General features: G+C 41.1%; 1 protein-coding gene across 1 annotated transcript in view; it reads right to left on the bottom strand.

The window, feature by feature from the left end:
• Positions 1-23,357, bottom strand: part of AMBRA1 (autophagy and beclin 1 regulator 1) — a 127,101-nt gene that overhangs the window by 47,947 nt on the left and 55,797 nt on the right. The window contains exon 12 of the mRNA XM_036384471.2: positions 3,524-3,634. Within this exon, the coding sequence (XP_036240364.1) occupies positions 3,524-3,634 (111 nt within the window). The remainder of the gene's footprint in view (positions 1-3,523; positions 3,635-23,357) is intronic.

Below are 23,357 nucleotides of genomic sequence, written 5' to 3'. Positions count from 1 at the left end.
AGAAACTACATTAAAAAATATAAACAAGAGAGAAAGCCTTCAAATATTTTATTATGAAAAGCCTATATTCTACACTGTTTTCAATACTTAGTCGCAGGAATTTTAAGGATATGCAACACTCACTAGAAGAATATTAAATAAATGCAGAAATAGCAGTGTCTCTGCTGTCAAATAAATTCTCCACCCCAATGCTGATATGACTGACAATTTCAATATAAGACCGGGTCATGTTTATTTCAGAGCTATTAAAAGCAAAACTGGCAAAAGGAGAGAAGAAATCTGAAGCAATCTTTGTGCATTTTGCAATTAACAGAGAAAGACAGGGCTGATACTAAAATCCCACAGGTCCCTGCACAGCCATTTTTCCAGAACTGCCAGGATCTGCTTTTGTGTGCTCTTGCTGGACTGAGCCTCAGGGAGGTTGCTGCTGCAGAGGCACATCCTGAGCCCAAGGCTTCCAAGGGTGCTGGGGCCCAGACAGTGAGATCACAGGACTGCACTAATCTCACCGCTGTCACCTACTCAGATGCATCCGCTTCAGTGGAAAACATCCTACTTCCAAGCTATCTTTTCTTTGTTTAATTGTTACAGGAAGAAGAGCTGCTCAGACATGGAGGCTGGCCACAGAGTCATTGCTTTGATGGAGAGAGGAGCTGGCAGGCAGTCCCAAACTTCAGCTGCATCATTTCATCTGCCTGAACTCCAAACCAGTTGTGGCTTAAACCAGTCCCAGAAGGTATACAATAGACCTCTCTGTGTAAGCAGATTATCTCACAGGACCACCTCTGAATTATAGGAAACAATGGGAGGAAAAAGAGGAGCTACTGAAGTCACATACCTTACTGAGAAAATAGTTTATTTCCAATATCATGAAGAATCACAAAAAACTCATCCAATTCACTGCTCCTCATTTGAGAATATGAGAATCCCAAACATTCTGAGTTGGAAGGGACCCACAAGGATCATCAAGCCCAACTATGAAGTGAATGGCCCATATGGGGATTGAACCCACAACACTAATGTTCTCAGCACCATGCTCTCCTATCTCTAAGTCGTGCACCTTGGCAAACTTGCAGCTTGCCTTTGTTCTGTGCCTAGGCAAGCTTGGCAAATACCTGGCTTAGTATAAACACAGCTGTTACATCTTCATACATCCCTACTACACCCTGGCAGAAGGAGATAAGGTTAACAGACTAGAAATGCCAGGATTGCACTCGGCATATAAAAGAAGAGTAAAAATGAACATTTCCAAATGGTCATAAGACAAAATGGACAAGCCAAAAACAATGAAGCACAGCATGGGGAGTCGGAAGGGCTGGGGATGGACTTGTAGCTGGAATGTAGCCCACAAGAAGGACACAATGACAATAGAAACCATACCCACTTTCCAGCTAATTGGAAGCTTTTTCAGAATAAAAGCATCCTGGTAGGTGAAAGGGAGAAGATTGAAACACTGATGTATTGAGCAGCAGATGGTTCCTAATTTCTGTGGAATGTTATAAATTATAAACAAACATCTTATGTTGTTTTTTTTTTTGGTTTTCTGTTGGTTTTTGTTGTTGTTGTTTCTTTTTAATTAACAGCCTTCTCAGCAGCCAGATGAGGCAAAAAAATAAGCTATGAGCAGCTGAAGCACTTTTCAATCACTCTACACCTCACAGAGAAGTCCCAAAGAATTTAAGTTGCTTCCCCCTCTGACTTCATCTTTATTGTCTTCCAGAGTCTGGCAGGACCTCCAAAAATATTGCCACCATGTGGCAAAACTTTGCCTTGAGCACCGACCCTTACAAGAAACCGGGAGGGAATATGCTCCAGATGGGTGATCCACACTGTTCAAAGGGATCTTCCACGCCACAGAACATCACACCCAGCGTATAAATTGGGGGAGTCTGCCACAAGGGGCCAATCGCTCTTTGGGAATGGGATGGGCACTGGTCAGTGGGTGGTGAGTTGTGCACCATTGTGTTCCTTGGGTTTTATTCCCTGCCCCACTTCCCCTCTGTCTCCTCTCACCCTTCCTCACCCCCTCTTTTCATTACTACTATTGTTATTGTTATTATTAACTTTATTTCAATTATAAACTGGTTTTATTTCAATCCTCGAGTTTTACGTTTTTCTGCTTGCCCTTCCTATCCTGAGGGGGCAGGAAGGAAGTGAGGAAGTGGCTGCATGGGGCTAAACCATGACAGCCAGACTGGGTGAAGCTTTCAACAACCTGATCTATTGAAAGATGTTTCTGTTCACAGAAGGGGCGGTGAATGAGACAATGTTTAAAATTCCACTCCAGCCAAAACTATTCTTTGATTCTGTGATTTTGATTCTCTGCATCTCTCCTACTGCAGTGCCACCATACATTCTCCTTTTGTGGGTTCTTTAAGCAGCAGGACACTACCCCACAGAGACATCTATTGTCAAATATGCAATTTCTGGAAATGCAGAACACACAGATCTGGGACTGAGAGTTCTTCTCAATTAATTTTAGTGACTACCTGTGAAAGCAGAAGTCTTTCTGAAAACAAAATCAATCCCTGTTCTCCCTAAAAAAGTCAATCCCTTAAAGTAGAACCCAGTCTACTTTTGCTGAGAAATCAAGCAGTGAGTTGCATATATACACAGAGATGGCCTAATCTAAAAATCACTTGCACAAAGGAACATTCATGAATATCTACCTCTTATCGTCATCCCAGGCTGCCACAAACATTTCTGCAGCTGAGCAACAAGCTATATCAGGATCGCATTCTGGGTTAAAAATAGCCTTTCTAGTCAAGTTAGTTTTAGCCCTGAAAATGTCATTCTTTGATCAGCTGACCACAAGTATCAAACATGCTTGTGTCTGCATAAGGAAGTCTTTTCCAATGTGAGAGCTAGCTTATGCCATAGAACACATATGAAACTGTGGTCTAATTTTCACGAAATGAATGAGAAAATAAATGAAATCAGCAATATTGCTCAGATATTATTCAAATATTGCTGATTCAAAAATAGCTTTTACCTGAGAAACAGGACTAATAATTGCTTTTGCAAATGACTAGAAGGTACATCTAGTTCCCTGGGCTTGTAACACTATGGTAAGCAACAGACTAGGGTCCTGATTCCCAAAATGTATTGTAGCACTTTAACACACACTGATGTGAGTAACTTAGAGTAATCACACACAGTTCATGCACAGGTTCTAATTTAAAGTTATAAAGACAATATTTCTCTAGGAACTTGTTAGTAAGAGAATGAAGACATTGAATACAGAATTCTAAGAGAATGGTACATGCCTGTGAAAAGGCTCACAAAAAACAAGCCCTGTTTGCACATGGATTTGCTGATTGCAGGAATACACAAAGTAGATAGAGTGGAACAGCTCTACAAGCTTTTAGTCAACTTCATCAAAGGACTAAGCATTTTATAGTTCCCAATGTGACACGACAAACAAGACCTGCAACATACAGCTGCCTTTGAAAGATCCTAGAGCTTACCCTAGCTCTGGTTAGCATAGACTTAAAATAAGGCACTGGTGTCTTTTCCAACTTACCATTGCTGATTTCAGGCAAATCAAACTTAGTGAAGTCCCACCACTGTAGCCGGTAGGTGGTGTTGGCAATGTTGCTGGCCACAGCTGACTGTCCATCCCCAATCACAGCACCTACAGAAAAGGGGGAAATAATTAGCAATTTAACCTCTACAAGAATAACCTGAAAAAAAAAAGCTGGGGAGACAAAACCATAGAAAACCTTTCAAAATCCAGTACTCAAAAATCTAGATTCTTAAAGTAACTTTATTTACAGAAATGGCAGCACGTCCTCAATAAGCCACAGAGAACAGGAAATTAACAGGAAAGCATCTCCCTGCAACACATTTCTGAAAGAAAATAAAGTTGATAAGAGATAAGAGTTGCTCAGAAACACAAGGCAAAATCCTAATCAATTCATTTGGTGCAAAGGCATTCTACTTATCAACAGTGAAGCTGTATTTTCACAGACCCAAAACTGTCTAGTACAGCTATGAAGGCATATCAGAATACAAACGGAGGAAAAGCACTGCCCTGGGAAATTACACAGATTTGTGGACATAATTACTGCTCCTACTGTAAACTTCACTCAGAAGATAGAGGTTGCTTACAGTATTTGTCACATAGTAAGGGTTGTAACAAAATATGGGCCTGGAAAACCTAGGAGCTGGCCCTTTGCTGCTTTGTGTGGCCCAGCCTACAGCAGGCAAGGGCTGCTCTGACACCATGACCCTCCCTAACTGCCCGAGGATTTGGGCAGCAGCCTAAAATCAGAAGGCTAAGCATAATTCTTCAGAAACTATCATAAAGAACCTATATTTCCCGACACAAAGGAACAGCCATTACTCAAGTCAGCACACATTTAAGAAAGCTGAGACACATCAAATGGGATTCCCAGGGAGACAAACGGAGACAAGAGACAGCTCATCCATGGTAGTACTACAGTCAAAAATGTCATGCTACTTGCAGTCTCTAAGGCCTTCATGGACAGGCAGCCCATGTCCTGCACGCACATCCTGGCAACCAGAGAAATTCAGTGTCATAGAATTTGGTAAGGGAGAGCAAAGCGAGATCACTCCCAAGCACAACTGACTAAAAGCAAAGCCTCCAGTGTCTACACAGTCTGGATTTCAGCATCTCCTCACTCCAGTGGGAAGAATACAGCAAAGTCAGTGCTTTCACTCTGCTAGAAGGGTTGGCTCAGGACATTGCTGCCACAGCAGCAGTAATAGAAGAGACATCACTCAGACAACTCTGTCAGACATCTATGCAGAGTTAAGAGCTTGCTAACTGCTACTAAGTTAAACTGGTGTGGAGGAAGTTGGAGAGAGTAGGATGGCTGGATAGTTACTTTTCTTATAAAATACCAAAAGACCACTCAGGCATGAGAGGAAGGAGGAAGGTTCGGAAAAGGAAAAGGAAAAAAAAGAAACCCAAAATGCCTGAACACACAAACACACCAAGAGGTTTTTTGCTTTCTCAGCAAAGCAAAGAACAAGGTGGGTAGGGCAAAGTAAGTAAGCAAATTCTAAACTGGTGCTGATAAACAAATACACCAAGAAAGCTGCTTGAGTCCTGATTTTTGCTTCTAGGGAAAGCTCAGAAATATACCAAGAAGAAGACTTCTGAGCAGACAGCTTTACCCTGTGCTCTCAACTCTGTCAGGCCTCCAGCAATCCACCGATTTACATTGTACATTTGCTCCATCTCTGTACCTGCCTCTGTCAGACATGCATGGATCACTTGGAGAGCAGAATTAAAAACATTTCCATTGCTGTAACATATGCCTAAGGCCTTGTTTTCTATATCCCTCAAAACAAAGGGCTCCTCTGAAGAGAAGATATGCACTGAAGAAAGCAGATTCAATGAATTAATGAAATTACACTTGGCAACCAGAAGTAGGACAATTAAATTTTATGTTGCTTCATCTTTAAAAGTCTCCTCACTGCAAGCCTGGATTTGGTACACAAAGGCAGCTCTTCTGCTGTCTTGCCTTCAGCCCTCAGGAAGGGAAGATTAAAACAGGTGCTCTACAAATGTGAAGCAGTGGGACTTCCTGCAGGGAAACAGTAACTCACATCACAAGCAAGGTAGTAGCTGCCTTATAGGACTGAGTCAGGCAGGGAAAACACGCTGTGAAGACAGGCAACAGAAGTTCTACAGAGGGCACATAATTCCAGAATATTGATCTTATCACAGATGATTGCTACAAAGTTACATCATCTGTTTTGCAATGAGAACAACCTTCATAGGTGTAACAAGCAATATATAAAATGGAGAAGAACTTACCTTAGGAGAACAATCATGCTCTCCCTCTACATCAGAGAAGCTTAGCAAAGTCACTAACTGCTCTACAAACAGTGAATTAATGTGGCTCATACAACTGCTGCACCTTCTGCTAAAAGTACCATAAAAAGCAGCTGGCAAGCAGATCTGATCTTTTTTCTGTAAAATTTCTCATCTTTTCACCCCTTTCCCTGTAAGGTGAAGAGGATGCAAGGCTTAAATGAACACCATAACCAGCCTTCAAGTTATGGTGTTCATTTGAACCTTGCACCCTCTTCACCTCCAAAGACAGTCACATCATACACAGAGAAATTAAAAAAAGCAGTGGAAATGGAAAAAAGCAGTACTGCCCCATCTACAGGACAGCCCCATATAAATTTCAGAGCCAGCACAAGCTATCGAGTAATGCTAATGCTTCAGGTAATAGATACCTTTATCAAAAAGATTAGAACACAGGCAAACACAGTTCTTAGTGTGAAAGGTCATGTTCAGAAAAATGTGGTCCATTTCTTGAAGGCTTCAAACCCGTGTAACTAACACTAATCAGAAATCCATGATCTACGGCTTTTATTAAGTAATTATCTCCACTTATACTAATTATGTAATTGAGGAGTGCAATTATTAAATTATATCTATATACATATAACAAAGTGTAATAACGAAGTCCTGCCAGATGCCTCCCAAGTGCACGCATGCACTGTGCTATAGTAAAAATGATTAAAAGCGTGTAAACATTTCAGACAACTAATTAAGGGAGGAAAATACCCTGTAGCACAGAAATATGCCATCCTAACCTGTGTTGTCCTCTTTGGCTTATGGGAAACATTTTAGACCACACCTGAAAGACTCAGAAAAGTTAAAATCTTCACTAGAGAGCTTTTGTTCACCGTGCAGCATGAGAACTCATTCTCAGCTGGCTTTGCCCAGTCAGGGTTTCAGTCTGGATGAGAGGAGAAGGTGCTGTTGCTTGTCAAGTATATGTAACCTAGAGGCAAACAACACAGTGTATCTTCTTAAATTTGGGCAGCAACAGATCAGCTCTTACAAGGATCTGTTCTCACCAAGCACTCGACAGTCCTGATTCCTGGGTCTTCCCCTATTTGATGGGATCACAAATGACTGCAGTGGGTACCCAAGGGTCTAGGGCTTGTCATCCTCACGAACAGAACGACCTTTTTCTGCAGAGATGATGTAGATTTCAAAATGCTGAAATCCAAAGCAAGGGCCAATTGAAATGCAGTGAATGTAGGTTTGATTGGCAGCTTTCCTGCGTCTGTCTATCACTGCGTAATAAACACTGGATGATGGCAGAAATGAAGATAAATGCTTTCAGCAGCCCCCCGTTTTCCCTCCACCACCCTGAACTCCATCCACCCCCACTGAGCACATGACAAAAGAGTTTAAAGAGTTGGGGGGGAAGAAAGTCTTAACAAAGACTTAAATAAAAAAATCCTCAAATCTTTTCTTATAGGCCACCTACACGTGACAGATATTTATCCATCAGTCTCAACCTCCTCAGAGGATCCAACATATCTTGGCATATGGAGAAATGAACCTTTGCCAGTCAACTATTGCTCATTTATGAATCAAGCCATGCAAGCCAATGTCTGAGTTCAGACTGAAAGGGAAAAATGGGGTGCAAAACCAGTTCCCTTGGCACTCCAGCACTCCCTCAGTGAAAAGCAGGCTAACTTCAGACTACTACTATCAAACTTTCAGAAGAACAACTAATACTCTAGAGCTACACAGGCTTTGGGGTACATGTTTTCAAACATGAAACATCTACATAGTATGGGAATTTTTTTTGCATGTATTTAACAGAAACCAGAATTCAAATTTCTTTCTAGGCTAGATCCTTTAGCCTTAATTTGTTAGTGTCTGGCAGGTCCTCTTGTAATAAGAGAAAAATTTATTATAATGCTTACAGATAAGCTTGAGGAAGCTGGAGAAACCCCTTAGCTAATTTGTGACTCAGTTTGAAGGAGTGATTAGTCCCTGGTATAAAATTCCCCCTAGATTAGTACTCAAATCTCAAAGCATGAGTACCTTTGAAAAGTAATTTCTCTTTAGGAAACCATTTGCAATTGTAGCTGATACTAGGTTAATCTATACTTGTAGAAAGGATCTGTCAGAATTGATGGGTTTTACATTTACTTATTCTAGATTTGCTACAATCCAGGCTCCAGGAAGTCCAAAACACAGAACAAATCTATTTGACAAACCAAGGATAAGACTCTCTGCTGCAAGAATACACCAGATTTTCTCAACCAGTTCTGAAACAATTTGAATTCCGGCAAAATGATTACTAAAGTGTAGTGGAAATGCAACAGGTTCTTACACATTTCCAACCCTCAAGTATTTTATGGGACAGCCTAGTTTGGGGGACCACCTTTGAAGACAGTAAATATATTAAATTCTGAATGTGAATTTGACAAGTCCCAGTAAATCTCTGTTCCTCAAAGGCTACTTCAAAGGCTGTGCCTTTGAAGTAGATGAGCTATCTATCTCAAACTGGGCTAATGCTGTAGAAACAGTATGCAGAGCAACCTGGTATTTTCAACCATTTCTTTTGCTTGTTCTTCAATGTACAAGCAAGCTGTAAATAGGAAATGGACAAAACGATTTTCATGAATGGATGCACAATATGCTACTAGGAGTAGTTCAGCATACGCTAAGCACTGAAAGGATCTTAGATTCAACATTAACTGAGAAAGCCTCTAAAAGGTCTATGCTCTCTGAAGGATGAACCTTCAAAAGGCTATTATTTTTTCTTTATTCCAGATGTATAAAATAAGAAGAAATGTAATTTCCCATTCATGTTCATTCCCACTGCAAAATTTCCTTTCAAAAGGGGCAAGGCTTAGCATGCCAAGTTCCATAGACCTATCAGCTATGGGAATTGGAGCAGGGCTCAGCTGTAGGTAAGTGAAGATGACCATCTTAATAGGAGCCTGTCAATTACCCAAGGGGTCCACTTACATTGAGAACAATGCAAACATCATATAGGAGAGGGAATTTTTCAGCCACAGGTTTTAGACTTCAAAAGGAAATCAGTTAATTTGCAACAAGCACAAACAATAAAAGAACAGATGCCTGGCCAAAAGCCTCCACCTCCAAACGAGTCATGATGGCTTCTTGACCTCTTACCTTCCTATATTTTATTTCTTTGTCTGATCATCTAACAATTAATAGAGAAATGTGTCTAGCAAGCATTTGTCTTTGATGGTAGAGTCCAGTTTTCCCTCAGGGAAACTAGAAGACATTAAGATCCTTTTCAAATGCATCCCCTCTTATCTGTATTGCTTGCATCTCAGCAAGCAAGCTGGAAATTCTTCTCCTTAAGAGAATTCACACTCTGTTGCTGTTCACTATAGAGATTCCCCACCTCATGTCACCCTGCTACACATGAAAATTGGAAAATCTGACATGTAACAGCATGGACAGTTTCCTGAAAGAGCAAAAGTTGAGCCAATAATATTTGCACAGAATTGAGGATGAGGAAAATTCTATACTCTGAAAAATAAATTGTCTTATTACAGCCTTTGTGTATACATATTGGAGTAGGCAAATGTCTCTGTTTAGGACAGTCTCATCCTACTCAGGGTGACCAATAAAGAACAAGCAGTTTCATTTCCTTGCTGTAGCTACATCAAACCTCTCAGCTTCTGGTAGCAACAGATCGTGGACTTAAGTCTCCCAGCTGACAAGAACTTTCTCCAACCATCCAATATCAGGTATGCACTGCTGAACAGAAAAAACCCCAAACAAACTGTGAGGAATACATGGAATTCCTTCCTTCTATGATCCACATCTCTACCAATCAGCACCCCAATACAGCGCTACCACAATAAAAGACTGACAGGATTTAAACAGTATCTGCACACTATCTTGTATCTGCAAGATTCATAATCTCTTATGCCATAGAAGAAAAAAAAAAAGGAAAAAAAACCCAACCCCAAAACACAACAAAACAGAGAGAAATACCACCTGAATCATGGGCAGGCCACAGTACACATCACCTTAGTGCTAGAAAGGAGAAGGGATGAATGAGACAAGTGAGATCTTGATTTTGGCAAGAAACAAAGTAAGTGAACAGAAGTAACAGTTGTATATTGTTAGTGATACATAATTATTTAGCTTATGCACAGTTTGGAAGTTCATTCTTTCAGGGTAGTAAGTACAATTCACAGGAGAACCGAAAATCCTACTTGCAAAATAAGCAGAGCTCTAAGTCTTAGTGATGCTCTTACATCTGTACAACTCAAACTAAGGTTTTAAATGCTACTTTCTTCTTTATAAGAAAATCCTCTTTAGGTTCAGCTATTTGTGTTCTCATTAGTCATTTATGATGCTTTTACCTGCAGTGGATGGGAAGTTCCTTGGGAAGGCTCCACTATACTATTGCTTTACACCATGTAAGGGCAGGCATGCATACACATTTAAAGGGGCAAAGCACCAGTTGTTTAGGGACCATCATGAAACTCCTAGAACTCTGATGCTGGATACAGTACTGGAATGGCATGTAGAGATACAGGTGCTCCATAAAGCCCTCAAGTTAAAATAAATGTCAAGGATCTAGACAAGTGAAAAGAAATCTTTCTGCAAATTGAGATGCTGTGACATTGAAAGAGTTTAGCAGGAAAACGTTATGGATATAAAAGAAATACCTATTCCACTTGGCTGAAACAATTTGCAAGCTGTTTGAGAAGTGGGTGGTCAAACAAGCTCTCTTTTTTTTCATTTAGGCCCCTTGCTGGGAAGGACAGTCAAAGCTGGAGTCTTCCTATCAGCAAACTGCTGGAGCTGCTAAACTTGCTTTGAGATCCCTTCTTTATTTCCATGCGGTAGCAGCATGTGTTAAAAGCATGCCTCACACTACCATATGATTCAGGCAGTAAAACATGTTTCCTTCAGTACAGCCTTTTAGGGAAAAGATTCAAGCACTAAAAATATATTCCAATCTGCATTTCATTTAACTAATGTTTTGGTTTGACCTTTTCTGCATACTTGCAGCCTTTTATGTGTTTTGTCTGTATGCATTTAAGAACCCCTAACATAAAACAATGAGTAAATGGTTGAAGAAAGGGATTTACACTTTCTTCATAATTTCTATTACAAAATTCTCTGAAGTCTTAAGAAATCAGCTGTAGAGCCATCAAGCTACTGCCCAGGAATGAAATCTACTAACTGGAAAATACTGGGAAAATGAAGACAGTCTTTATCTTGTCAGTGTGAGAATAAACAATAATTTGGGTTGCAGGCATTTCTGCATCTAGAGGTCCACATCAATCTACTAAAAAACCAATAAGATAATACATTTGAAATCTGCTCCAAAGCAACTGATTCTGCAAAGGACAAAGGGTTTTGCAAATTAATGAAGGGCAGGGTGGGGAGAGCAGTGAATGAGTCCAAGACATGCTGATAGATGAAAAGGCAGAAGAGAGCTGAACTCTGCAGTCTCTAAAGAAATGTGTATTCACTTCCTTCACCTCTGAACCCACACATGCAGGCATGTTCACACCCCTGCTTCCTTGTCAATTTCCAGAAATAGAAGGCGACTCTCCAAATCAAAATGCCACCTGCTAGAATTCAATGAAATGCCTGGCAATGGGAACTAGGAAGGTCTCAACAGCTAATGTGTGGTCTGTGTGTCTGGGGTTCCTCCCTCTGCTTACTCTGCAACTCGCGGTGCCTCTGCTCTCTCCCATCACTAAGTCCCTTGCACCATTACCGAGCCTGTCATTAAATGTTTTTGGAAGTCCACTTTTTAACCTTCACATCTGTGTTTATTCTCTGCATAAAACCAGAGTGGAATCTGTGCCTGGCAGGCATTTCCTTTTGTAAAACTCCTTCTTCTTTCCTTTTCTGACTTTTCAGAGCATGAAATGTGCCTGCTAATCCTAATTGCTGCAGATGGAGAGTCTCACAGAGACCAGACAAAGGGGGCATCCTTCCACCAAGCAGCTGTGAGCAGGCATAAGACTCTTAAGTTCTCCGGTTTCCAGAGCTCCCATCTCACTTTGTCACATTTCTAAAGAATACAAGGACAAACTTCCACAAGTAGCTATACCAAAAAGGGGGACTTGCCTTCCAAGACTTACCCTCTCCTGCCTAAATGGCCCTCTCAGCCCAAGAGCATACCTGAGCTTATTGTGTGACCTGACTCAGGGTGGGCAGTCCTCAAATACTGCTGCTATATATCAAAGAAAAAAGCAAAATCTCTGTCTTTTAAGGGTCATTTACCTGTCTATATCCCAACATCAGCTCTCTTACCAAAGAAAAACTTTTTAAGGTCCCACTGGCACATCCACACAGTTGCCCCTTCCATTAGCAGTGTCTTGGCCAGTAACAGAGGCATTGAGAAACTGAATCAGTATGCTATTAAGACATTTTTGCTGCCAACAGCCATTGAACAAGTTGGCCTTTCTAGCTTAGGAGTGTTTGGATTCCAGCGTAGCAACAAAAAACTGCTTCAGAGGGTTGCTGCCACCTAACCAGAATATCCTTACCACCCAAGGCTAGCTAATGCTTGGCCCCTCCACAGTTGCCACATCACACTGTCTATGAGGTCTGCTGCAGTTCACTCATCTAACATAGATGTTAACATGTATCAGATTGATCCAGTGTTGCCAAAACTGTTGTATATAATTTAAGATAATTGAGAGGTTTTGCAATTTCTTGTCATTGAGACTGTGTGCCAAGAGCGTAGCCACCTCTAGCCCATATATTCCACTCAGGTTATACTTTATCTATCAATTCCATAGTTTGTTAGTGTGGCCACAGTTTTAGTTCACACTAAGTAATTCCCCTTCTTCCTAAGAGGCTCAAATAATGTTGTAACAGCACTCCCATCTAACCAATATAGCTACACCAACAGACAGATGTAGAATAGACACAAAAATAACAAGTCAAACTGCTTTCTACAGAAAAGCCTTTTCCATTGTGAGTGTGCATTTTAACTACATGAAAACCTATTAATCCAAACAAATCAGCAAGCCAAATTCCTGCTACCGCCTCTGCAGCTCTTACTGCAAGAATGTGTGCTTAGCACAACTTGAAATGTGCATGTCTTATACCAAAACACCCATCTGCAGTTGAGAGAAAACCTCAGCAATGTCTTTGTAGAGCACCTGCATGCCTTATCAACCATCACATTGCAAAAATACAAAGTTTTACTAATTCAAGAAGCAGTAGGTTCCCTACTGGGAAGGGATTTGAATTCTGCAGTTTTGACTGTGTATCAGTACAACAACAAGCTTCCACACTGGAGCCACTTTTCATTGTGGAAATAGCAGTACATAGTATTAATAGAAGTGCCAAGCACAAAAAATGTATTCAAAGGCTTGTACTTGCCAGTGAATGGAAGACTTGCAAAAGTTATTACTATCCTTAAACATATTTCAGGACTGCTGTGTTACAGCACCAGCCCTGTGCACCCCTACTTGTAATGAAAACGCTGTGTCAGTTTAGTGACACAGACTGAATCTGCACAATACAGAGCACTAGCTAAACATGCTCAGTGGTGGATTTTCACAGGAATAATATCCTCTGAGCAGGACACATCGTAAAGTATCGCCAATGTAAAGAGCAAGAAGAAAAGGCAGGAAGGAACAAAGTAAGCAGACAGACTTGCTGTTAGCTGGGTAAAGCAGTGAACAGACACACAACCTAAAGAAAGCAGAAAATTAGCAAGCTGAGAAAACACAAAATCTAATAGGAGTTTAACTCATGTGAAGGCAGATTAAAATAGATTAAATTTAAAGCATGCTGAGATGGAAAGGAGGAAGCCCAGGCTGGAAGAATGTAATAAGGAGACCACATTATTCCAACTGAAACAGAACAAAGTAAAAGAAACCTACAGCAAATAAAGTACTTCGCTATCACAATGTTCTGAACACTTTCTCATGGAACACCCACTTTGAGGGTGGTTTGGCATGATGTAGATGACAGCAATGGAAACAAGACTCATTCCTTATTGCCACTAGCTTTACTGCATAAAGCAGGTTGCTGCACCCCAGAAAGTGCGCAGGATCTCTGTTTGAAGCCAGTGCAGATACTCAGGCTCAAGGGGTGACCCAGATCCCAGAGTATGCAGAGCAGGACTGACACAGCATGATAGTTCACAACTCGACAGACCAAGTGTAACAATATGGAAGTAACCATGCAACATTTGGAACAGTGACATAGCATAAGGGCTCCTAGAAGTCAGGACTCCACCAAGAAGTTTGGCCAAACTCATAACCTTGCAGTGATTTCTGTAAAATCGGTGCCCCAGCTCAGCTCATCACAGACAGGTCCAACCCACTGCAATTACAAAACTGACTCCAAGATTAAAGGAGACTACCACTGTATTCTATTGTTTTTAAGAAGTGTAAAAGGCAAACTCAAAGACACATCCAGAAAAACTAAGGCAGCAGAAGTACTTAGATACTCAGCATGCAGGTCTTGCACTGCACAGTGAATGAATACTTAAATGGGTTTTATTTCTTTTTTAGGGCAGACTTGACTTTAATCCATCTTGAATTAGCTCATAATGCTTCCAGAAGGTCCTAAGCAGACCTCCCCAAGATGCTGCTGTACAAAATAACCACCACAGCTACTCCATACAGCATTTACAAGCAAAAGCGGAGGGAAATTTCATATGATGAAAATACAGCAATGACAACTGGTTTACAGTAAAATTTTCAATTATACACAACCAAGATTTGGAGTAAGCCATGCTTTACTGGAGGATAGGGGTCACAAACTAAAAAGGAACTGTGGTGAAATGTTCCAGGATCTCAACCTCACAGCAGCAGTCAGAGGTCCAGCTCCTACCAGATCAAAGAACCAGCAGTGGTACATTCTAGAAGATGATGAACATCCAAGCCAGCCTCTCAGTCCTAGGATTCAGTGTAAAATTACAGTTCCAAATGACAGTTTTATTAGGCCTCACAAGTCATAGGACAGCAGAAGTTAAGCAGTAACTCACTAAAATCACAGGAGTGATTAGGGAGACCGACATCCACCTACAGCTAGTTTATTTGCAAGCAGAGAAGTTATGACAGGGCTTTGTCTTCAGCTTTCCGTGTTTTTTTGTGTCAACAGACAGACAGGTACCCATGAATAGGGTTTTTCTATGGAACCTCATCAGCCAAGCTAGGATAATATAGAAACACACTCTCCTTACATACCTTACATACCTTCCACATACAGAATCCAAGAAAGACCTCAGCAAAATGCTTTCTCACCTTACTTTTCAAAATCTTTGTAAATCTGTTCACTCCATTTGGCCTATGAGATTTTCTTCCAAACTTTATTATTGAGTCCCTCTCCGTCACAACTTAATATCTTCCAACCCTTCTCTTCTATTTCATCTTGTTATGATTTCCAGTCCATAAGCATTGTCAGTTATTTGTCTCCCCTCAGCCTTGTTTCTCCTGTGCCTTCTTTTCCTTCCACTCTGGCAAAGTACTTTTGGATTTCCTTTACACTTTTCAGTGTCCTCATAATGGGGTTGTGGGGATGTATATGTACACATGCTGGGTATTTGCCTCCTTCTCTCCCTACCAGATTTTGAGCCTGACCCACCTGTGATAGCAGTACCCATTCCTCCATCTATTGCAAGACATCACTAATGAAAACTGCCACCAGACCAATTCCCTCCACTACACTTTTCTACTCTGCCACATCGAAGAAGCCTTGAGATCTGACTTGGTTGGTCTGCGGTGAACCAAAAGACAGATCCTCAAACAGCTTCTGTGTGCAGCAACCAGGAGACAGCACATGGATGGGTGCATGCATGCCCACACCATGAATGCTAATACGAACAATTGTTTGAAAGAAGACAAAGTGTTTCTCCAGCTTAACTGAAGCCCACGCCTGCAATCCCAGCTACCTTTGACTCATTCCTCAAACCCTCCCCTCCTCCAGCTTCCATTTGTCTCTGCGCAGAATCTCAGCTGCTTGTAAGAAAATTACATTACTTCCTCTACCTTTTCAACCTTCCCTTCCCCTCCTGCAATTCTTCCCATAACAGACACAAGCATGTTCCCAGTATTTCTAAGCACTCCACCAGCCTCTATGATTTTTCCCTCTTTTCTATCAATTTCTATCCCTTGCCATTTGTCGGTAAACGTGTATGCTCTTCTTCTCCCTCTCACAATACAAATATACATCAATTTCTTGCGTCTCTAAATTTCTCAATGACTCTGGATCACAGTTTGGATGTTTAAGATGAGAAGAGGAAATGCATTGTCCCATATGTCCTTATCACCTCTAGCTCTCAAACTGTATATGAACTCTGGGCAGTCACTCTTCTTTTTCTGCTCCAGCATATCCTCCATCTCAACTACTACTGAATCTGCTCTACTTCTAGTGACCTCCTTGCTGGTCAAAACCCAGGACTAGTAGTCTAACTATTCTCACTGACTTTTTCTTAGCAAAGGTACTAACATTTTGGATTATATGACTGCTCTTCCCTTGCCTTCTGTGAATGGCTTCTACCTACCACTACCACTCTAACCAACCCCAAAGATGCTGAAAGAGACAACCAAGAAATTATGACCATCACTACAACTTCTTGCATACTCTGCTGCCAGCCCTGAAGTTATCTAATGGGCCATGAGCCACACCTACCTACTCCTTCCCATCTATTGCTGCAAAACCTGGTGGGTTGAAGCACATTGATACAGCTGAAATTGTACCTTGCTTCAGGCAGTGCTTGAAGCAAGGGGAAGAGATGTGAATCTGGTTCCCAGAGCAGCAAGAGTAAAACTCAGAAGCCAGGCAATGGGGGAACTCAAAGTCCAGAGCTGTTATATTTGCAGAGGCTGGCTCACAGCTCTCACTGATTTTGAACTCTCAGAAACATAACAGCTCCTGCCTGCCAGGGCTTCTGGATTACAGCCCACACTGAGCTCAACAGGAGAGTGTGTCAACCTACTGCTCAAGAAAGCAAAATATAGCTTCCTTTAGTAGCACTACATTGCATCTCTTGCTTAGTTCAAAACCAGCGCTGAGCTCCTGCAGACACTGGAGACCATTCCCAATTCAGCCAAATTCCAGAGGTGATGGTTGCACTCATTTAAAAAAAACAACAAGGCATGGAGGGACACATATGAGGTACACCTTTGGATCCTGTTTATGTTTTCTAGTGTACAGAATCTCTTGTTGTCTGCATTTAATTTTGAGTTCTGAGGCAAAGAGTTAAAAAGCTGATATGAACTCACCTAGTGCTCTTATCCTGACTAGAGACTGTGTTTGCTACTGCACAAATGCTATTTGGCTTCTCTGCTCTGTTTTTTTTCAAGAACTTCCCCATCTCATGCAAGACACTTAACACCTTCCACATTTTTAACAACCCAAAAGCACTGACAAATCCAGCCTTTATGTTTTGGGGAAAGTCTGAAGCCTAAATTTATTTCCTAGGCTCTGCCCTTGCCACAGGCATTTCTAAAACTCCTCCAAGTTCCACACAGGGGGCAACTTATAGTGGCTCATGTTAAGGTAAAATACCCAGGTAAGATAAACCCACAAGTCAAAACTAACTCCGAGAAAGCAAGCAAGTTGTTACTAACCCTGCCGAGATCTTCCCATACATCTTCCCCCACAATCAAGGAAAGCCAGCAGATCAGGAGCATAAACCAACAGTACCAGCTGAGTAATGATACTATGTGGAGGAAAAACCACTACTGTAGAACCTAATAGCTAACACAACCTTTGATTTTATGCATTAAGTGATAACAGACTGAGACTTTAATGCTCAATTACAAATAAAACATCCAATGGTACAAACCTATCTACCTGCAAAAGGGACCAGGAGATCATCACATGGCATTCTTACCAGATCCATTATTCAAAACACAACTATGTTGACATAGCAAAAACTTCTTCTATCTTTATGGCAAGGTAGCTATAAAAATGTCTATGAAAATATTCTATACTGGGCGCAGCAAATCTGTCTTAGGATTTGCTTCATGGTGTTGGGTCCCCCCCCCCGCCCCATAAAACACATTAGTGAAAATCATGACTAATCTCTTCAAAGATGACAGCCAAATGTGGCAGGCCACTGAGGATTCCTACCCCTCTGCACAGCACGGGTTCCTGCCTCCCCTCTGCGCTCTGGAACATGGGTAATTTTTTTATTATTTTTTTCCCCTTTTAAGAGGAGGCAGCAAGCTCTGGGAAAATACTTTTATGGCTAAGTGAGTTTTACCACCCACAAAGAGACAGGTCCCCAAGGGGCCTCACCGCCCACAAAAGATGAGCACTTCTTCAAAGCCTTACCCGTTCTGATATAATGATATCTAGAAATTCATCTCTTTAACAATGCACACAAAAGGAATCAGCCTGCACCCTTCACTTTTAAGAACATGATCACTTCTCTCCAATGCCTTTCTGAATCTCAAAGGCAGCTTTAGATTCACAGCCACCAATACAAAGAAAGGCTTACTGGGACAGCTTGCATGAGAAAACACATTATACAAGCTTTCTCAGAGGCAGTCCTTGCTTCCAGTCCTGCAGCACTTGTGACACGAGGCAAATGGCTGGAAGAACCTCTCCAGCAAAGGGACCCCTGAAGACATGAAAACTGCTGCACATGTACCAGGAACCTTGAGACTAGTACTATGATCATAAATTTTCCTTTGAGACTAGGCAATAATTTTGCTAGTTTAAACACCCCATGTACTGGGAAAAAAACCTGTTTCAATCAGTTACCTCAAGGCAAGTGGTGAACTTTATGTGGCAGGACTTCAAGAAATTAAAAACTCCCAACACCATTGCTCAAGCATTGCTTTTTCTTCCAAGCTAAATTGGTATCAGGTTCTGCATCTTTCTATGCCTTTTGTCTATTGTATTAAAGGGTGCTCGATCAGAAATCTTTCCCCCACAGCTATATCTATACCGATAAAGTAACAACTACCTACTACTTCTTTGATTAGCTAAGTACATAAAGCTTATGTCATTCTATAGCTGAAGTTTTCCTCAGCTGATTTTTCCTTCAGCCATACTAAGTCTTTCTGAAATGTAGACACAAAGATTTGCACGTGGACTTGAACATCATCTGGAATGATGTCAATAAGACTATATAAAAAAGATAACAGTAGTTTCATACTCCCTGATATTGCCTGCCTACATAAGGTTGTAGAGCTGTAGCACCATGACAGGAATTCATATTCCATGGGTTCACCCACAGCTCCCCAGAGCCATTTGCAAAGTCACTACATTGCCCAAAACAAGACTTCACAAACTGCAAATGGGATACACATTACTGGTCCCAAAGTACCTTATCTCACTCTGGGCTGTAATAATAGGCACATCGGTATCATTGCTTGGATCGCCACTGGGAACAAAGCAACGGCAGGAAAGACTGGCCTGCCAAGCAAATAGATTTCAACTGCCACTCTAACATTCCATATTTTACTATTTACAGTCAGAAGTGGATTGACCCCAGATCCCAAACACCTTCTTTGAAAGGTCAACAGCAATTAAGAGAGCTTAACTGCTGGTTTGTTCACATACATCTCTCCAATCAAACTTGGATATCCCCAAAGATAAGAGATCCCATAATCTCCACACACAAACTGTTCCAGAATTTAACCACTCTCACAGAAAGAGAAAGTTTTCTTCAAATGGAATTTCAATTTGTGTCCATTGCCTTTTGTCCTTTCACTGGGCATCCCTGAAAAGAGTCTGGCTCTCTTCATTCCCTCAGTTATTTATACATATTGACAAGATGCAGTCCAAGCCCTCTCTTCCCCAGGCTGAAGAGTTCCAGGCTGAATCTCTCTCAACCTATTTTCTCAAGTTCCACTGAACAGCAGCATAACTTTCTGGTTCATCCTCTACTCCTCCCAGTTTTGCTGAGGGTGCACTCTGATCCCTCATCCAAGTGATGAGTGAAGATATCCTCTTCTAGATAACATCCTTTCTGCCATCAGAGCAGGATGTAGCCTGCCTAATTTTAGGCATCTAAGTAACCCACAGCAGAAAAGTACTCTTCCAAAACTCCCTATCTAGTCAGTGTTAGATATATTGTCAGCTCCACAGAATATTCAGAGCACCTCATTTCAGCTCACTGCAGGTGATGAATCCTCAGAGCAGAGGTTTTTTTTCTTCTGCTAACTATGCAGGAAGCTTGGCCTCCCAAGTCAGATGACCTCAAAATTACAGTGTAAATACCTCCCATAGTGCACATAGCTGCGGATTCTTATTTCCAGTTGACTCACAGTCCTCTCAATTAACACATCCCCAGACTTAGCAGATTGTGATAAACTATGGCTTGAGTTACAAAAGCATAAAGGAAAGACAAGAACAAAAAGGACCGAGCAATAGTAGGCTTTAAAGTGCTAATAGTATAATTTTGACTCTTTAGCTCCCCTTTACTGTGCAAGAGACTCATGGAAAATCTTCGGTTCTCGGGTGTGCAGGTTCTTTGCATACAAAAAAATTGATACACAAAATCTGTTTCAGAAATTAAACTGATTTTGGAATCACTCAAGTGTTAAGAGTACTCTAGTCTCTAGAACCAAATAGGGGATAACATTTTACAAGGGTTGTGATGCAAGTTCATTCCATCTGCCCCACAATCTCTAGTGTTTTGCACTCAATGTCCCAACCAAAGAATTCAAACTGTACCTGTTCACAGATGTAAACAGAGAACTCTATATGACCACAGAGCAGGTCTGCTGCTAAGTGGAAGATGCAAGTGAACAGTGACACAGAGCAAGCAGGGCATAATAAGCAGACGGCCAGAGTAAAGTTATTCCATACAGAAAGTACCCCGACACCTTCTGGCTGTTTGTGCTTTTTGTGTATGACAGTGTACAGCAGGAGCGGACAGCAAAATAAGGATGAGTAACTGCTCAGAGTCTCAATGCAGAATTTGGTATTTTGAATGGGAGGGAAAGGCTAACTAGAAACAACACACAAAATCTTCCATCACATAAATGCATATGTTAATGGCTTTATCTTAACACCACCTATCACCCACTTTCAGGAGACATCTAGATACACAGATAGATACTAAATCCCGTTTAGCTCAGAGGAGTATTTATCTACATCAAAATGAATGCCAACAGCTTAGGAACATTTGTGGGGGTCTCTGCACTGGACTAGCATTTCAGAAGAGATTGCCTGTAGGTCATACAAAGGCTAATTGCATCAACTACCTATCAGCCTTCACTGTGCCAAGGTACAACATCCAGGATGACACAGATTACAGCACCAGAAAAGAGGCAGCTGGACTGCCAATTAAAGCACAGAGCCGGAAAAAACAAACTCACTGGTGTCCTGCAATATAGGGAAAAATTACTTAAGTACTATAAAGATGGACCTGCTAGGAAGAATGTAGCATCTGTGGATCAGCTATCTGATCCCAGGGTCACCACAAAGTTGTGTATTTAGAGTTGTTTTCTAGACTTGTTTTTTTAAGCATTAACAAACTGTCTTCCATCTTCTGGGAGAGTGATTTAATTTGAAGAATGTGTGATAAGAAGTTCACCTTCTGACCATAATCATGATGTTGTAAAATCCTGTAGCCACAGCTACAGAATCCATGAACTGGAAGTCAAGAAGGTATCTAATACTATGAGAAAGTTAACTCACAGTACATGACTTTATTCTGCACATAGCACACTGAACTACCAGGAGATTTTATTTGAGATACTCTACTGTAATTGAGCAGCAACATTAAAAACTTTCATGGTTGAAGGCTGATCTAGGAAAACACCAGCTGGTGAGAGACAAAGGCAGGTAAGAGCTGAGGTGCCACAACAAACCTTTGTGAAAGCTCAAGGGCTGCAAGTGCGTTTTTAGAATACATGAAGCAAATTTTTAAGTGAACACTTAGATAAGAGGAAGTTATGCAATTAAAGTCTTTGCCACGTTTCCAAAATCCTACCACAAAATCTTCAAAAGCTTAAGTACCATGTTGAGGAAACCAACAACTCTGAGGATACCTCTCACCAGTCCCATGAAGGGACACTCCATCATTCCCTCCTGTAAGAAGTTCATTCATTTGCAATTCAGTCATACAGTCTCTTTTTTCCTTACATTTCTTCATGAAAGGCTGCACTTTCACAGAAATTATAAACTGTTCTCAAGTCTGTGATGAAGGTGACACGTATCCATAGCTCGCAAGTCACAGAAGAATCTGAGGCATATTTTAAGCCTCTTAAATCATTTAGTGTCCACTGACGTAGACCACAGAAAGACCATAAAAATAAAGTTACCCAAAGCTTCACATCTTTCCATATTTAGCAGTACCAAATAGACTTATAAAAGAAACAAGCAGCATAGAAAGCCACACAGCTATGTTCATTGATTCTATTATTCTACAGAACTCTCTACTGTGAAAAGCAGGATTAGATCAGGACACTAATTCAAATTCATACAGCTGTCTTGGATGAAAAGGCAGAAGCAAGCCAATATCAATAAGCCAGTGATGGACAGCTAAAGGTACAGATTCAGAATAACACTCAAATCTCAGGGAACTGTACAGAAAATACATAACTACTAATACTGAGAAAAACATGGGTACATCAGAGACAACTGGCAATGAGTCTTCCTATCAACTTTTCTGGTCTTATGGAGCTCTCAAGTTATCTTTGTCTTACCGTGCCCAGCTGTGCATCACTACAAGCACATTTGAGGGATGAGAGCACCTTAGAACAGAATTAACAGTATACTGTACATGACAGAACAGGATTAGGTCAAGATGACCTGAGCCACAGGAGGCAATCGCACCTGAAATGCCAGAGGAACTGGAGATCTGCCTTCAACATGGTTTTGAAGGCAAAGAAGCCTTTTATCATGATCACTTCTATCATTAGAGCAGAAGTGAAAGGTTACTGTAGGGCTAACTCAACTTGCAATGGCAACCAATAGTCTATGCAGCTGCATGTACCACAGGCTCAATGATATCCATTTAGCTGGCTTTAGGTTAGAGCCATTCACTTGTGAACATCAGCCCTAAATACAGCTGGAGTGATTAATAGATTGGGAGTGTGCACCAGAAGGCACCTTAACTAGTGCATGTCACTGGTGAGAGGCCATCATCATAATTCTTATTAGGAGAACTATCGGATGCTCAATGACATCCCTCCTGTCCCAGAAGGATGACATTACCCATCTTAGCTAATTTTCACCACGATGAAACTTCATACACTCTAACAACTGTGTGTTAGCAGTTGCTGGCTGAAGAATAGAAATTCACCAAAAGACACATGACTTTGAATTCTCCCAGGAAGTAAAGCTCTAAAGAAAAGCATAGCTTATAGGATTTTGGGAAAACAACAGCCAGACTTCCCACTTCAAAATTCTAGACTCCCATTAAAGGGATCAACTGATTCTTAGCTTCATCAATAGCCTCACCCCCACCCCAGTGTAAGAAGGCTACAGACAGCTTGCTTTGGCAACTCCGACAGAGATATCCAAAGCTGAACCATTATTGCTCTTGTGGCAGGCTATACCCTGAATAGGTGTGGGATATGGAAAAATCTATAATCAAGCTCATTTTTTGACTACATGTAAGAGTTCAGTCTTTGGTCTGAATATTTTACCCTGAGATAGCAACGAAATCATTCAGAAA

The sequence above is a fragment of the Molothrus ater genome, chromosome 6 (genome assembly GCF_012460135.2).
Source record: "Molothrus ater isolate BHLD 08-10-18 breed brown headed cowbird chromosome 6, BPBGC_Mater_1.1, whole genome shotgun sequence".
Classification (NCBI taxonomy): Eukaryota; Metazoa; Chordata; class Aves; order Passeriformes; family Icteridae; genus Molothrus; species Molothrus ater.
This window is presented reverse-complemented; position numbering and strand designations above follow the sequence as displayed.